Source organism: Ciconia boyciana, chromosome 1 (genome assembly GCF_034638445.1).
Source record: "Ciconia boyciana chromosome 1, ASM3463844v1, whole genome shotgun sequence".
Classification (NCBI taxonomy): domain Eukaryota; kingdom Metazoa; phylum Chordata; class Aves; order Ciconiiformes; family Ciconiidae; genus Ciconia; species Ciconia boyciana.
Window position 1 is genome coordinate 18,228,151 of NC_132934.1, and position 17,845 is coordinate 18,245,995.

At 35.7% G+C, this 17,845-nt stretch overlaps 1 protein-coding gene across 4 annotated transcripts in view; it reads left to right on the forward strand.

Annotated features, from left to right (window-relative positions):
- Positions 1–10: 10 nt before the first annotated feature.
- Positions 11–17,845, forward strand: part of TBC1D22A (TBC1 domain family member 22A) — a 185,674-nt gene continuing 167,839 nt past the window's right edge. For all 4 annotated transcript variants that reach the window (XM_072860205.1, XM_072860218.1, XM_072860209.1 and 1 more), the window contains exons 1-4: positions 11–191; positions 2,800–2,856; positions 5,052–5,392; positions 6,206–6,385. In XM_072860205.1, coding sequence (XP_072716306.1) covers positions 130–191; positions 2,800–2,856; positions 5,052–5,392; positions 6,206–6,385 — 640 coding nt within the window. In that variant the 5' untranslated portion in view covers positions 11–129. The remainder of the gene's footprint in view (positions 192–2,799; positions 2,857–5,051; positions 5,393–6,205; positions 6,386–17,845) is intronic.

The window sequence follows — 17,845 nt, forward strand, 5'->3', positions numbered from 1 at the left end:
GTTTCCTGGTCTCAAGATGGCGGCGCTCAGTCCCGTTTCCGTGGAAAGGAATGAGGGAGAGTGAAGCCTGAGGGAGCGGGTCGGGGCCGCGAGCCGCGCCGTGGGGAGGGGGATGAGGTGACGGCCGCCATGGCGAGCGACGGGGGCAGGAAGCAGTTCTGGAAGCGGAGCGGCGCGAAGGTGCCGGGCAGGTGAGAGGGGCCGCGGGAAGGTCGGGGCCCGCGGGAGGAGGCTCTCCGCGGCGGCCGCGGGCCCGTCCCGCCGCCAGCTGGAGCGCTGGGCGGCGGGGCGAGCCTGCAGCCCGGTGGTGCTGGGCCGCGGGGAGCGGTTTTGCCCAGCCCCGCCGCCGGCAGGCCCGTCCCGCTTCGTTGTCTCTCCAGCACCGTGTTCTGCCGCCCCCGCCGCTGAGTTCAACGGATCCTCGTCGATCCTCTGCCCTCTGCACGGAACGTGTCCGGTCGGTCACTGCTTGTAGCTGGGAGGCTGGCGTAGGGCCGCTCCGTCCCTCCCTCGGTTCTCTCTTGTTACCTCAGTGCCCGGAGTGTTTCAGTGTTGGGCGCCCCTAGTTATCTGATCAAAGATCGCTGGTGGTCTCAGTAAGCGGTAGTTATAACATGTATCAGAAAAGTTGTTAAATAATTATCCGAACTGCGTTCCCACCCTGATGTCATGGTCAAAGGAGTTAATGTAATTTTGGGGATGTATTCCCTGGAAAACTTTGAATAGGAGAATGTGTTTGTAGCTCTTAGCAATGATACAAGTTAGGACGTTTTGTGACTTGAGGCAAGTTATGATATTTTGAAATACTATGCAGGAAACTGCACGTTGTAGGCATATAGCCATATTTTAGTTTCTGCATGATATTTTAAAATATCACCAATTTCTCAACTTTTTTGCTGAAGTGTGAGCAGCAAGCCCAGTTGTTGTCTCGTTGTGAAGAACTACAAACACATTCTCCCATTCAAAATTTTCTAGGGAATACATCGCCAAAGTCACATTAACAGTTTTGACCATTATATCAGGCTGGGAACGCATGTTCAGGTGTTTATTTGACAATAACATTCTCTGCTGCCATCCCTAAACTGTTCTTACAGTAGAGTAATTCAGATTCTTATGTTCTTTTTGTAAGTATGATGTGTATTCTTCTTTCTAAGAGAACAGTAACTCTATACTTCATACCATTTACCTGAATTCAGCAAAATAATCCTGCTCATTGTTTAACTTCTTTCATTCTCAGTTACCCATAAGCACTAACTGGTAGTGGTTTTGTTTCTCTAGCTATAAACTAACTCTTACAGTCCAACTGTTCTTGTTTCTCTGAACTTCTTATTTTGTAACTTTGCTGAGTCCTTTGGGAGTGAAACACTTTTGACCCTCCTCAATTACACAGGGTCTATGAATAGTTGCAGTTAATTAATTTGCAGGCAACTGCAAGCAAGTGGAAACACGAGGACACTGTGGAGACTGTGCTTTTGATTTTTTTTTTTTTTTAAATAATGATGTGGAGAGGATTGTTGTTGCTTTATATTTGGGTGGATTTTCATCATGGTCATTCATAGCGTCTGAAGGAAAAGACAGATTCTGTCTGTAGGCCAAAATGGAAAGTGACACCTGACCCTCACATGAGTGTAGAGCACAAGAGCACAGAGACTTGACTGTGGAGTGTATGGCATACAGTCCTATAGAAAGACTGGTGGTGGACTGACTTTTTGATTTGCATGGAATCACATAAAAAATGATAGAGTTTATAAACCACCACCCTCAGTCATCTCTAGGGCTAATTTCACTACTGTTAATACCACCCCTGTAGTATCACTCTAAGCGTCTCTTAAAATTTGTTATGACTGCAGTGTTTTTGGCTGGGCTCTATATCAGGTTTACTAAGGTCTGACTTATTTATATTTATGCTCTGGAGATTGGTTTTGATTTGTCAGGAGGGCGTGTTTGTATTCTCTTATGTGGTTTTTAGTACAGGTTTAGGTAGATGGTAATGTTGCATGTGATTTGCTCCTCTTGCAATCAGAGAGTTTTGTAGTAATAATTTCCATTGTACTAATAATAATTCCACATGTAAATCTTGATGTGCTTTCTGTGGAGTTTTTTTACTTATAAAATAATTTTATAGCTGAAAACTGGGAGGAAATGGACTTTCACTTTGTAGAGAGCTTTATTATTCACACAGTAACATGCTGTTTTGTAATGTTAGAGATTGTAGTGAATAAATATGTCTTTGGAAGCTTATTTATTTCAAAGGATTTGTTTTTAATACTCCCATGGCTTTTATTCTCTAACATGCCATCTTTTGCATTTTTCTTCAAATTTATCAGCCTTGTGCTTTAGTAACAGTTAAGAATTGACTGGTTGGATTTTGGGTGACAAGGGTACATAGAAGATTCAGTCATTGCAGATGTTTCTTTGAGAATTTTTATTTTTTTGGAAGAGATATATGAAGAAATGATAAATCAGAAAAGAGAGAGAATTTAAAAGCAGTGTAGATTCTTATTGTGGAATTAACTTTTTTCTTCCTTCTTTTAATTCCTGGTCAGAAAAATAAGTCAGCCTAAGTTAGCCTAGGCCTCAAAAAGAGCTCCTGTTTGGCAAATCTGTGATTATTATTAAGTTACTTTTTAGTATACACTTCAATTTCAGCTTCATTATTTTTAGTGGTACATGGGATTCTTTGAAACATAAAACTGTTGGAACATTTCAGTTCTGTTTATTATTGACTATTTATTTAATAGACAGAAAAGCCCCAAATGTTTTATTATTTTTGTTATAACTCTCTCTCTTTTCCTTTAGTATTCAACATGTGTATGGAGCTCAGCATCCGCCTTTTGATCCATTATTGCATGGAACGTAAGTTAACCTAATATTTCAATATTCCAGGTAGTTTGGATCTCCTCTGCCTTCTCTCCCCTTTTTCTTCCCTGTTGGCTATAAAGCTTATTGTTAATCTTCCTTTTTCAATTTTTGTCATAATCTTGACTTCTCTGTTCGAACTTCTCTGTTCTAACTTCTCTTTTGTGACTTCCTGGTGTTTACCACAATGGGAGCAACAAATCAGCTGTTCAGTTTTTAACTAACATAGATTGCCAACTTTTATTATCTGTTTGCAGTGCCCTGTAAATTGGAAATTTTATTGTGAATGCTAATCTTGATTTAGCAGATGATGAAGCTTACAACTCGGGTATAAGCGGTTTTCCTGCATGCATCTTTCTGTTGATGGACTACCTTTATTTGTCTGTCTGTAAGAGAAAAGAGTCAGGTTGTGGTGTAGATCTTTTTAAGGCAAAGGTGGGCATTTTGCTTGTGAGTAAGAAGACAGTAAGTAGAATAGATTTGACAGTGATTTGAGAGTTTATTGCCTTAGGTCATGATAATTTGATATCAGAACACAATGTACATGTAACCATCATTAGTAACCAAATAAATTTCATGCTGATAACCCACAACTAATGCAAATGAATGATTTTCGTCTCCTTATGGCTTATGGCTTATGGTTTAGCAAAATTCTGTGTTCTGACAGCTTCTGTTTTTTTATATTTTGCTTTATTGTCTTTTTTTTTTTTTTGAAAGACCGTTTGTTTTAAGCTTTGTCAACGACAAAGTTGTTTCTGGTTTGTTGGTAGATTTCATGGCTGCTTTGAAACCAGCATTGCTGTTAAAACACTGGTGTATGTGAGAATAGTATGACCAATGAAATGAACGGCCCAAAGCAGTAGGGACAAAAATAATGTTAGAAGGAAAAGTATTGGCTTGCAAAGAGGTCATACTTCTAGTGGATTTTTTCAAGGGCTGATTTGAAATGGCACGAGAAGTAAACATGTGCTAGTTAATTTTCAGATGATACAGAGTTGAAGGCAGATGAAATTTGTGACCTTCAGGACTGAAGAAAAAGGAATGGGATGAATTGGTTCAAAATGTAGAGTTATGAGGAGAGACCCAGCAACAAAAACTAGAAGGTTATTGCTTGAAATGATGACAGAAGAGGAGAAAGACCTTGCTGCTTTAGACAATGATGACAAGTTGGGTGAAAGAGTTAGTGTTGTAGCACCTGTTAGGAAAGAGATTCCCTGTAATGTGTAACAGAAACATTACTGACATTGTATGAAGACTTGTGAGAGAGCTTTTTCTGATTCCTAATTCTGGCTGCCTTGTCTTTACAGAAAAAAGGTAAACTAGCACAAGTGGAAAGACAGGGATGTTCAGAAAGGACAATTAAGTTAATGGCAGTAACTTTTTTTTGTTTTTCGAGAGCAGACTGGGAAACTCAACTTAATGTCTTATTTAGCTGAAATCTGAAGGGAGATGCAATTGCTCTGCATTATTCTAAGTGAGAACAAGTGCCAAGCTAGGGAGGGATACTTGGTTCGTCTCTCTTATACTGTGTGTTGACAGAGGGACAAAAGGTTAGGAGCTGATCAGGGTACACTTAGTCTAGTAACTAGAGGAAATATCCTGCCTATGAGAAGAGCAAAGTTCTGAATCAAATTCGTGCTGGAGTACCTGAATGGGGAGGAATGATATATCTAATGAGTTTTAAGGTGAGACTTGATTTTTTTATGACGTGATTGCTTATGATGACTTAGGAGTGGACCTGATGACTTGATTACTGCTCCTGTGTTGTTATGCAGCAATTGCATTGAAAAGCCTGAAATCTCTACAGAAGTTAATGAAGTGCAATGTGTCCTGTCTGTCTTATAAACTATTCCAGTTGTATTTGTTTTGTTTGACTTTGGGGTTGGTTGTCTTTTTTTTTTTTTCCTGGGGTTTTTGGTTGGTTGGTTGTTTTTTTTTTTAAGATAAGGGAAGAAAGGATTTGTTCAGCTTCTATTCAAAGCCAGGAAGAGTCAGTTTTTACCTGGCTTTGTTCTCAGACATATTCAACTGTATGTTATCATGGGTGGATGTAGCAGTAACATGACTGGAGGGAGATAAATATTTGCTACCTATATAATGTCAAGCATGGACTTTGTTTTTTGGCCTTATCCATAGTGTTTTGCTTACTCCATTACTAGTTCTCTAAATATTGTTTGTTTGTTTTTGAACAGCTTGATAAAACCAGGTTCAAAGCCACCTACAACTCCAGTGAAACTAAAGAAAGTCAGTACCTTCCAAGAATTTGAAAGTAACACAAGTGATGCTTGGGATCTTGGGGATGATGATGATGAACTCTTAGCCATAGCTGCTGAAAACTTAAATACAGAAGTGGTCATGGAAACGGCTCACAAAGTAATTCAGAATCACAGCAAGTTACAGGAACAGCATAAATTTCAGGAAGAACATCCACAGGAAGAAAAAAACCTGGAATCTGCAGAGCTAACTTCAATTGCATGTGGTGATAACAGGCTTGTTAAATCAGTCAGTGAAGGTCATACATCGAGTTCATCAGGTATATTAAAAAATGAAAAAGATGTTCAAAATCAAATGAGGAGAGCTATAATATTTGCCCTTTAAGACATTAACCCCTTTCCAACCTTCTCTTAATACCACAGGAAAATATTATTAATCAATATTGATTTATTTGAGGGAGATACTGCATGCCATACTAAACTGTAAAGCATGTGTGTGAGAAATACATGGGTGAGGAAAGAATAATTAAACTGTTTTGTTTTCAGCCTTAATACATCCTCAGTTTTGGAAGGAAGTTGCGCTATTCGATATATTTTAATGGTTAACTGCACCAAGATGTAGGCAATTAATAGTATTCCTACTATTGTGAAAAATTGTTATTAAAATGCTACTGTATAAAGTATATTCAAAACCTGGAGAAAACCATGCATGTAGACTGGGAAGTTCATCCTCATGTGATCTGGTCTGTGTTTTATGTATAAACTTTAAAGTAACCAATTAAAGTAACCAATTGCAATGGTTTCCCAGTCTTTTCTTTTTTCTTTGTTTTTTTTTTTTTTTTTTGAATAGCAAGGCGGTGTAGAAACAGCTTTTGGTAGCACAGAGATTTTAGAAATCAATTAGCCTTGTTGTTAGTATGATCTCTAATTGATGTGTTTTATTTGTGGAATACTGCTTGGAAGAGGAATGCTCCTCTTGATAAATCCAACTCATTTGAAGTCCAAACTTGTGCTATATTTGAGCTTACATTTGTCCAAAATATAATTCTATTTTAAATTTACAAATTGAATTCAAGTTATTAGTAGCTTTCTCACTGGTTGAGGCTAACTGTTATGCTTCTTTTTCCCTTCAGATAATGCTAGTGAAAATTCTTCCATGCAGAGATCACAGTCCCTTCCACAAACTTCCACACCTCCCTTGGTGAGTGGAATGGTAGACTATAATACCTCAGTTACTCCTGCATTAACTGAAAGAGAAGCATCCCGATTAGACAAATTTAAGCAGCTACTTGGTGGCCCCAATACAGATCTTGGTGAGTATTTCTTATAGGACCTATGAATTACATCTAAATTATTCTTTAACTATAAAATCTTCCTGTTTGTTTTAGTGTTCTGTCTGATGGTTTGGTTAAGTTCTAATCCTTTCAACATTTAGAATTGGTTTTGCAAAAGACAGAATATAATTGAATGCTTATAGTATTAATGCTTGTAATATGCACTTTGCATACATACTACTAATATGTAGGGTGTTAGATAGCTTCTTGTTCTTTTCTTTCTCACATTATTTCTTCCTACTGGACTAATCTCTGGAGAAAAAACAAAGTATAATTAGCTGTGTTTAGTGTTAATGCCTCATAGTGGAACAGCATGCAATATAAGAATGATTCTCACACTTAGAAGTATGAATGTGAAAAACAATGAGGCGTGGAAGTATTACTGCTTGTCTACTCAGTGAGCATTCTTCATGTTCACGGACTGATACAGTAGTTCTGTGTCTCATCTGTGAATGCTGACAACATGTTAATGTGAAAACAAATGTATTGTCAGATAACTTGACTGTTCCCTTTGTGCACTGGATTTTAACTGCTGAGTAGTAAATACAAGTGCTGAGAGGGTATCACAGAATCAAATGGCTTTGTATCCCAAGAGAAAATCTAGAGCAAGTAGAAATAGTATACTGCATTGGAGAACTTGTCTGGTCACTTAGAAGTAGGAGTTTATGTCAAAATAATTAATAAACAAAATCGACTTTGAGTTAGGCCATTCTGGAAGTTATCTACAGGAAACTGTTATGGAAGGAAGTAGAAACTGCATGTTTGCAGTTCTTGAATTGACACTTTCCTGCCCTGTAGTTGTCATGAGACTACTTTGGTATAATATGGTCCAAGTTGTGGCTTTTTTTTTTCCTTTCTGTGCTGTGACTTATAGTGAGATTGATGCTAGCAAAGTAGAACAATGAAAACAATACTAACTATTTAAGACTTAACACTTCAGTGAGTTATAGGACATTCTTATAAAATGCAACTGTGAATAAACTCTGAGGTGTTAAAACAAATTACATATTTTATATAAGCTTGAAAATGGTAATCAAATATAACTTTTTCTCTCTTTGATCTAACATGTTATGAGCTATGTGATTGTGACTGAAGTGAGAACTCATACAACTTTTAAGAATGTAATGGTAGAAATCTTTGTTACATAAGGTTACAAAGTCAGAGGGAAGACAAAGTTTAACTTAAACATATCCATTTCAGTTTCACTTTTGCTGTCTAATGAGATGGGAATACTTTCCCTGTAAATCAAACTTAGGGATTAAAGGAAAATATTTTGGAAGGGAGTGAAAGAAAATTTCCACTCATATTAGGAGGGCAGCCACCCTGACTGTGGTGAGAGTTTAGTCAATGTTATTTAAACAAACTGGGTTTGTGTCTTTCCCTATTGAACTTTCTAAATCTCACACAGAAATATACATAGGAATATGAAATTTGAGTATGTTGCTCTTATATCTTATATCAATATCTATCTATTGACATAGAATATATTGCAATGTTCTTTCTTGTAGATGTCACTGAATAATGCCTTTTCTATGCCTGTTTATAGGAAGCTTGTTCTTTCTCTTGCTGTACAAACTATGAGTACACAATTTGAAGTTGTGTGAATTAGAATTCTAAGTCCAGTTTTGATTTTTTTGATACAAATATTTTGACTTTTGTATCTGGGATATATCCAGTAGCATTTCCTAATAAATCTATAAATAATTCATGATTTTTCTTAGTGAAAGAAATGAACTCTTTCTTGATGACACACAAACTCTTGATGATCATGAAGCCATTAGTAGTAATCGTATGTGATGGTAGTGCTTGGACTACATTATATGTATATATTAGGGAAAGTGTGTGTATGCATATATACATATACAAACATGTATAAGCATATGACCATGTGTACAGTTCATCAGAGTTTGGTGTGTGCCTGTGTGTATGCATTTCTGGGAGTTGTTTGGTTTAGCTCCATGTTACAATGAAGACTATGTTTAAAAAGGAATCTTGATTTAATGACAGTAGTAGCCTGGGAAACTGTTGTGGGTTGTGTGTGGTGGTTTTGTTTGGGTTTTTTTTTATTGTTTTTGGTGTGGTGTTGTGTGTCGTGTGCCCCCCCCCCCCCCCCCAATACTGAAAATGGACTAAGGTAGAACTAGGTAACAGGCTCCAAACTAAGATTTGTAGTGAGTAATGAAGGGACAGGTAGCTATTCTGTTGCAGCTGCCTCATTCTCTGTGTGTGTGTCTGTGATGTTGTGGTATGTGTGGGTCTTTGTTTTGTGTTGGGTTAGTGGGGTTTTGTTTGTCATGATGAATTGAATTAGTGGGTAGTAGTCTTGGAGACATTTTAGCAAATATTTCTGTTCATTTCTGCATGTAGTAGTGTTGGCTTTGCTTGGAAGTAGTAGTAGCAAAAGTAAAGTGTTTCTGTTGACTTTGTTTTCTTGATATATTTTTGCATATTGTTGAAAGAGATTATGTGACAAGTCCTTTCAAAGCAATATAAAAATGTTAATCTGTGGAACCGAAACAATGTCATACACATTTTCAACTCAAGGCATTTCTCTTATCATAACGTTAGAAATCAACATAGACTAAGAACACAAAGTAATACAAATGACCTTGACATCCTTTCAGTCACACTTGAATAATCATTATCATATAAAGACAGTGTAAAATGCAATGTTAGTCTTGTATGTCAACTAGGGGTTGTGAAAGAGTGTGTTCTTTCACAAGAAAACTCTCAAAAAGATGGATTATGCATATAAATTTGGAAATGAAGATTATTTTAGCCATTGAAGTCCACTAATAGAGTTTGGAGTTGTTTGGTCCATAGGTTGGATATTGTGAAGCTGTGGAAATAGGTAGGGTCTATCAATCCCATCAAATTATACACTGAGTAAAATAATATACCAGATATAGTCTGCAATTGAGACATGAATCCACTGGTAAATATTACATAAATATATAATGACAGAACCATTCTCAAAGGTTCTGTGTACAGTTTTATCCAGCAGATGCTTACATACACAAACAGTTATTAGAGCAAAGCACAATCTGAGAACACAAACTAGGAAAGGAAGGAAAAAAACCAAACCCAGAATTCACAGAATATAAAAGAATTAATTCTTTTAGGTTACTTAACTCTTACTTAAGAATAAAGAGCCTATTTCCATGGCTCAAAAGTGCCCTTAACCAATTTTTTAATGTTTTGTAGAGCTGAACTAATAAACTCACTCTTGTAATTTATAATTGCCCTTGTAGTTGTTCTGAGTCTTCCCTTAAGCCCTCCTAACACACTTTACTTCTCTGTCCTGCAGGCATTTTTGTTGTTTGCATGATAAACAGATGCAAATAATATGCCTTATTTCCACTTGGCACTTTTTATTTGACTATTGCTATGCTGTTATTACCTCTAATATAAATGGGGAAAGTATAATGTGAATTAGATGTCAAGAGTAGTTAGCTGTATGAAAAAAAAAACCAACCCAGTTCCTATAAAAATGTTACTTCTAGGTATATGATTTATGCTGCAGGAGAGATGTATTCAAGAGCCCTGACAATATACCTTCAAGTAGTAATATAATGCAAAGAATGAGGAGATAATCTCATAAAGTTAAAATTACAAAATGAAAGCTGTTAAGCTGAACCATGTTACGGCGAGAAATGTGGGCTGGTAGAAGGAGCCTGTTGTAAGAAGCAGTTTTGGTTGGAGAGGGACTTGAGGACTGACCCCCTGCCAATTAGATCAAATTGAGGTATACTGTGTGCAAATTCAGGAAGCAGGATAGGATTGGAGATGGCAGTACAGCTGTGTTTAGTAGACAACTGCAGAATAGACTGTAGGGCCTATGTGTCTGCAATGCCTCCCACTCCTGGTACTGCATGCCAGGTCATTCAGAGAGAACAATTACACTAGTTGTTTTGTGCAACCTGTGCTTATGCTTGCCTTGCAGTCAATTTGACATAGATTTACTTTATTTTAGGCCTTGTCTTTCCTTGTAATGGACCTTGGGTTACTGAATGAAGATGGGCTCTGTGCTTGCAGAATCTTTTGCAAACAATTGGTTGCTTTAAGAGGAGGGGAGGGGATGGGACTTTAACAAAGCAGCATAGGGAGAGTGTCTCTGAGAAGAAATTTCTCTTTCCTTCAACAGATCACTGTGTACATACTTAAGAGGGACAGTACTGCTATGTCTGTTCAGTTTCCAATTGAAGTTTAATTCTATTAAATTTGTTAGTCTTGTGTTTTTAAGTAGTCTTATACAATGTTTTAGGGAGCTGTTTGCTGTGCAAACACAATGTAAGCAAACTGTCTTGATAAAATCAGACTGACTTACAACAACAAACAAGTTATCTCATACTTGTAACCTCAGCATAGCAGATGTATGATGGGTTTTGTAATATCAATTTAAAGAATAGCTTATTAAAGCACTTCCTTAACTCCCTCTTTGTCTTCAAATCAACTAATTTTCTGCTTTTTTGACACACACAGCTCACGAATATGTAGTTGGATGTCAGAAACATGTTTATTTAAATCAAACAATAATCAACAGTAAGTTTAGTGTACTGTGTTCTCTTGATTTAATAAAGCTTCGTAACATTGTAATGCTACTGTTATGCAGCATAGCACATGTGTATCAAACTTTTCAAAGTTAAAACAACTAATTTCTTAAGATGTAAAGTTGTTCTGTGTGTCAAGGTGACTTTTCTTTCTACTTAATCACAACGTATTCCAAGTTGAACAAAAAAGAACTTTGAAGTTTTAGCATACTACCTTGGTAAAAATAATGGAAGGTCCTGTAAAAGCACTCATGAAAATGGTAAAGCGTTCCTGTCTTAACTTGCTCATATTGCTGTATCCTATATTCACCTTCAAAAGCTCTTGTTTCTTTGCACTTTTTAAAAACTCATCTATTTCTCTTACTCATTCTAAAAAAGTCTCTAAAAAGAAAACCTTTGTAGAGAGCACCACAAGCTGCTGAGTTGGGTGCTGTCTCTTAGCCAGTCCTTTGCTATAGAAGTAGTAGCTAATGTTGTGAAGTCTTACAGAACATATAAAGAATTGATGAACCTCTGACTAATCTGATGGCAAAATCTGTAATTTTATAAGAATTACAAATGATGTAATCTCAGACTATCTCGTAACAATAGCTGGTTGCTTCTGTGTCCTATAATAAAAGAATTCTAGGGTGGTTCTCTAGAAATGAAATTTAGAAAGAAAACTTATTAGATGTGTCTTTTTTCCCACCACAGTGGTCATCTCTATTGCTGCAGCAACTTGAAAAGTAGGATTTTCCTATTTGTGCTTGGAGTTGTTTATACATTCTAGATGTATATTAAACCTGATTAAACATAGTAATTTTCTTTTATTTATGGTTCATAAATATAGTAGTCTAACAGCAATCTGTTATGTCCTTTAAAACTGTTTGTCAAACTGATGTTACTGAAAAGTTTCAATAACTTTACAAAATGCATTAATTGAAATCAACTTGATTAATTTTGTTCCCAGCCTCATTAATTTATCTGCACTGAACTGCATAGTGATTTCTCTGTGCTCCTAGTTCATCCATGTCATTTAGAATTTTATTGCCCCCTGCAGTTTTGAATTATCTGTAGTTGATCATGTTAGTGCTTATTCTCCTATATCAACGAACTGGAATAGTATAAAGTGAACAACACGTGTCCTACTGCTGCTTCATGTGACATGCCATTAGTCATATCTATCTTTTCAAACTATTATCACTGAAAGGTGTCCTCTGTGATTCCTGTTCTGTTCTAGTTAGCTTGTTATCTGCAAAACATGCTTGCCTTTTCAGCTAATAAGCAAGACTAATAAAAAAAGGTCAGTACTCTACCGGTAGGCTTTGGAACGTCTTTTTTTATAAATTTAAAAATCTTCTGAAAGAAATCAGTGCTAAATATCCATAAATGATTCCTATATTAATTACTTTTTGCAGGATTAGTATTTTGTCTTCCTATTTTCTATGGCTTGGTCTCATAACTTGTGGTTTCAGGTAATAATCAGCATTTATTCTGATTACTGCTTTAGTGGGATATTTCAATTTAAAGGTATTCATTTGTTATTTTTCATTGTAACTAGGTGGTAATAGGTTCTTGAAACAATTGTGAGAGGATTTTGTGTAATTTGTCTCTGGAGGACGTATTTTGCTTCTTTTGTAAAGATATTTGATTGGCATAGTAGTCATTGCATTACATAATAAGTGTTGACATTTTTAACTAGTTTGCTCTGTATTGGACCAGTCTTTAAATTTTTTTAGTAAACTTTTTCTTTTCTTCCAATTTTTCCTCTTTGTTTTCTGTACTTTCTCTCAGCTCAGGTTTTCATCCTGTATGTTTTCTTGCCAACATCTCTTCCACTGTTAGAAAAATAGAAACTTAATTCACAGTTAATTACTTTATTTGCAGTGACTTGAATTTGTGCATCCATTGAAAAATTGGCATGTTAATCTTTCTGCAAATGTTTTGCCTTATTGTAGGAATTAACTCATCTTCAGAAAATGGGTTGATGCTTTGTCCCTCTGATTTCAGCTTCTTTTGATGGTGAAAAGAACCAGAACTTAAATTATAGTATGAAATTTTCATAAGATTCCCTGATCTTGCAATGACTTTCTGAAACATCAGTAGTGTCTGTTAAATATGTCTCCTTTGCAGGATAGCATTCTCCACACATGCAAACAGATTATAAACTGATATATTTTTTTTTAATGCAGTATAACTGGAAATTGTTTTGCAATAAAGTGTGTCAGCTTCAAACATAGCTCTGAAGAAGTATCCTTTGAAATGATAACTTAATAGTTAGATTTAGAAAAATGCCTAGAAGAAAGACAGAATTGTTATTAATTTTAGTTACATCTTGCAATCAGGAAAGAATTCCTTTAAAAAAATACTTACTTTTTTTGCAATCAAGTCTTGCATTTAAAATTTTTTACTATGTGCACTGCTTCTTCAATATGAAAGCCTAATGCCTATTAAGATAGTTATGTTTGCCAGCTCAAGCTGGAACAGAGGCTGGTGTAAATTAAAGGTAGAACCATTGTAGTGGTTTGAGAAGTACATGGAAGAAAGCTTAAATATGAGAAGTGTTTTCTATGGAAATGTACTTCCAAAGTTTGACTCTTGCTTTTATATTTAGAAGGAAGTCCAGAATGGGAAGGTGTATATATAAAAATGTATATAAAGCAGTTATTGCCTGGGAAAGTAATCACAATGGAGCATATTTCACGTGTATGTTTCTGCTATGCTGCCCTCCTGATACTGATTATTGGTTAGATATGCCCTCACATGTTTTTAGCAATAATGGACATCTACTTTGGAGATGTAATGCATGTTTGCAGTTAACTGAGAAAACCTTACATGGATTAGAGGTTATGGGCTAACCTTTTACAGGAATTTGATGTAATAGAGGTGGAAAATTAGGGAAAAGCTTTTAAACCTTGTCCTGAATGTTTAAAAAAATTGTAGCTCTTACTGTTATAATTATGTTTACTCCAATGACTGTATTGGAAATATTATATTCCATTTAGGTATAGATGAGGTTCTTCAACAGCTAGGTGTTTGTTCTTGGTTAATGCTGACAATTAAAATGAGAGTAAAAGGATTTCTCATTATACATACTTGCAATTTTTCATTTTTTGTGAACTGTGAGTGAAATTCGGCTTTTCCACCTCCCTTAGTGCTTGACCACAAACTGAAATTCAGCCTTGTTTCCTGTCTTTCCAAATCCATGAAACGCTTAGGAGGAATGCACTACAGTCCCAGTAGTCTTCTCTTTTCAAGTTGATTGGCAGACATTAGTGCTTCTTAGAGGCAGGAAATACTAAAAAGTCAGGGGCCTGAAAGTGGCACAGAATTCACTATGTTAATATGAACAGATGGAGCCAAATTCTGAAGTAGTTGAAAGGCAATCTGTAAACTATTTTGGACGACCAAGTCAATTCATTCATTTTGCAAGATTGCCTGCTTTTTTTATTTGACTTTCCCAAGCTCAACTTTGAATGCATATGGAGCAAGTGATCCAAGAGCAGAACTGTAGCTCCATTAGGTGTGAAATTCTTCCATGTGAAATTCTTTGCCTGATCAGAATCCTCTTTATTATGTATATCATGGAGTTTGTCAGCAGCTTTCCTCCTGAGCCAAAGATATTGTGGGAAATTATAAAGAGAAGGGAAATCTTTGCTTTTCTTATGTGGTAAATAAACACACATTGTAGGTAGACTTACTGGTTTGGGGTTTTTTTGTTAATGGAGGAAGCTCTCTAGTACTAGCTCTTGTGAATAATTGCATGAATTTTGTAGCGCAGTAATCTAGACGTGTCTATTAATCCTGATTATTTTATTTGGGCCTTTCTTGTACTATAATTTCACTATGAAGGACCAATGTCAGTTAGATTGCATTTTTGAATGTAGATATTGCAATAGTGTTGTTTTTTTTTTTTAAAATCTGTTTAGTTTGTTTTGTAGGAGTCTTTTCTTAATAACATGAAGCTTTGATATTATAATAAGTAAATTTATGCCTTGGTTATTTGTTCCAAATGCATATGAATATTTTTATTTAAAAAAAGGTATAGAGGAATGGAACACAGCTGATGTTGTCCAAAAGTAAATAATTATTACTTGACTGTTCACTTAAAAACTGTATTTTTCTTGTGATTGGTCAACAGACTGCAAAATTCCATCTTCTCCCCAAACAGGAGAAACAAATACTGTGTGTTATTTCTAAATAAGTGGGAAAATTGTCTCCTTTAATTAACTGGTACTGTAAGTGGTATTTCCTATTTTCTGTATTTCTGTTTAGAGAGATACCTTAGTTCTACTTGGAAAGTTTGTTAGAGACTGTTTGAATGGCTTTAAGGTAAAAATAAAAACAGTTGATGATGCACAGAAATTGAATGTTACAGGAGAACTATGAAAAACTGTAATGCCATTTAAAATCTCCTGCTGGCATAGTTGTTCTCCAGTACTTATTTTCATAATTGACATTGTTGCCTTCACTTGTTGTAATTCTTTCTTAGCGGTTTTATTAATCTTCCTTTTGCCTTAGTTTTCCTAATCTTCTGTTCACTTGCTTTCACATACCTTGTAACCCCAACCTCATCTACGTCTGCTTCTCCAACTTTCTACATGAAATAGCAGACAAGGTGTACTTTCCTGCTCTTTTCTAGCAAAGGTCCTGAAAAGGGTCTTACCCTGTGTTTACAGCATTGGATTGGACTTTGTTTTCTGTTTTCTGCATGCATTCAGAATAACTCTTTGTTCCATTGAGAAGGTTAAGGGCAGTGTTTGCTTGAAAAAAAATTTAATGAAGTGCCTAACAGAGCTGCTATTCATTTTGGAAACCAGTTGCTGTGGTTGCCATAGTAATAACAAGCCTTCTATTAAAGCTATTTTCTATATGTACTGCCTGTATTGTAACATGCTGTTGGGGGAGCTGCAGTTCCGTGAATCTAGGCTCTTGAAAGAATTTTCCAGCTTTGTATAGTTAAATTATCCAAGGAATTTATGTTATAGGAACATAAAACATGTAAATCTAGTTTATCATATCTATCGTGGAGTTATTCATGCAGGCCATCACTTCATGTAGCCGTTTATAGTAATCTCAATGAAATAACAGCTGTATCAAAAATGAATAATGCATACAGAGAAATTTTGAACTCCTTTAATATTTCTTGACTTATTTTTTATTTATTTGTAACTGATAGAATGATGAGCTTGTAGTTCCAAGAAAAAATACTTGTAGACGTGGTTGTTTCCCCTCGTGTGTTTTAGGTGTAATGGGTAATACCTCTAGTAATAACTTGTGGGGTTAGAAAGCTGGTAAACTAGTGGTGTGTTTTCTTTGTAGAATGCCCCATGAAATATTTATGGAATATAAAGAGTCTTTAAATCTACTGCAGTAAAAAGATACTGTCCTAAGGTTTCTTTTAGAATAATTGCTTTAAACTTTTTCTTCTTCAGAGAGAAGAAATGTATATCTGAATGTATTGTAGTAAACCAGATAAAACAAAATTTTCCAAAATTAAATGAGTTATATCAATTTGAAGCATTTACATACCACATTATCCCTTCAGAATAAGATAACCTAACCCAACAATGCTTCTGCAAAAAACAAATGCTGTCTCCTAAGCAGAAGTGACAGTTGGCTTGTGGTATCAAATGGAGATATTTTTGGTCTAAAATCTATGGGGATTTATAAATATTTTGATACTTATTGGTCACAGAATTATGTAAAATAATGGGACAACTGAAAGACAGAGTAGCAATTGGGGTTCAAAGTGTTGCTTCAGAAAGTATCCTTTCAGTCTGGGACAGGGTTTATAGACAAGGTTTTACAAATACTGCTCTTGGATCTGGCTAATTCCAGTTCTGAATCAGTAGGTTAAACTTAATTTTGTGCTCAGATTTTTAGCAAGTGATCATGTCTGTGATAAGAATGTTTTACAACTGCTCATTTTCAAAATAATTGTTCTGGAATTTTAAGAAAACGTTAATTATATTGAAGCAAGGACTTTTTGCAGTACTATCTTGATTGAAAATGTGTGTCTGAATTGTAGGTGGCATTAAAACTCCTTTGTAGAAATCCTGTGCTGTGGAGCATGTTCTCCAGCTCATAACTAGGCCATCTGATCCCTTGGGAAATCTACAAGGGGAAAGAGTTAGTATAATGACAATAAATTGAAATTATGCTTTGACTAGGGAGAATGTAACATTTCAACCAATGACAAATAGTTTAATGGTTAATTAGATATTAAATAGAGGACAAGTTTGAAATATAAGTGCAAGTACATTTCCTTGGTACTCTCAAAGTCTTGGTTGAGGATGGATTTCTTCTGATGCCTTGATTTAAAGAGTTGCAAACTATGGGGTAGACATATATAGTCAAATAGGTTTTTACAAGACAGCAATTTCCAAGTTTGAAACCTTCACACCTGTACTTCTATAGTGCTACATTCTATGCAATAAAAATTAATAAACTCACTGTGTGGTTGGAGTCTGTACCCTACACAGAAGAATTGTAATAGCTTTAGATTTGTTCTTTATTTGCCCCTAATTTAATTCTTTCCTGTTTGGCTTTATTAAAAACAAAATTGAGAACACTCTAATAGTAAAGGACTAATTTTGGAAAAAAGGCGTGTCCATGGCATCACGGGTATAGAAATGCTGTGAATATTTAAAAAAAAAAAAACCCTGAATCCAAAGAAACCCCAAAACAAAACCAAAAATGCCAAATAAAAAAAAAGCCCCCAGCACTTTAATAATACAAATCTTTTCTTCAGAACTATTGTGAAGGGGTATCAGCATGGCCAAGACACTATTGTGAATGAAAACAGGGGATAACAAAGCTGTGAAGTTCAGACGAGCATTTCTTCGGAAGAAAAACTAAAATTCAGCCTTTTTTGGTGTAAAATATTAGCCATTCCTACTGCTATGTA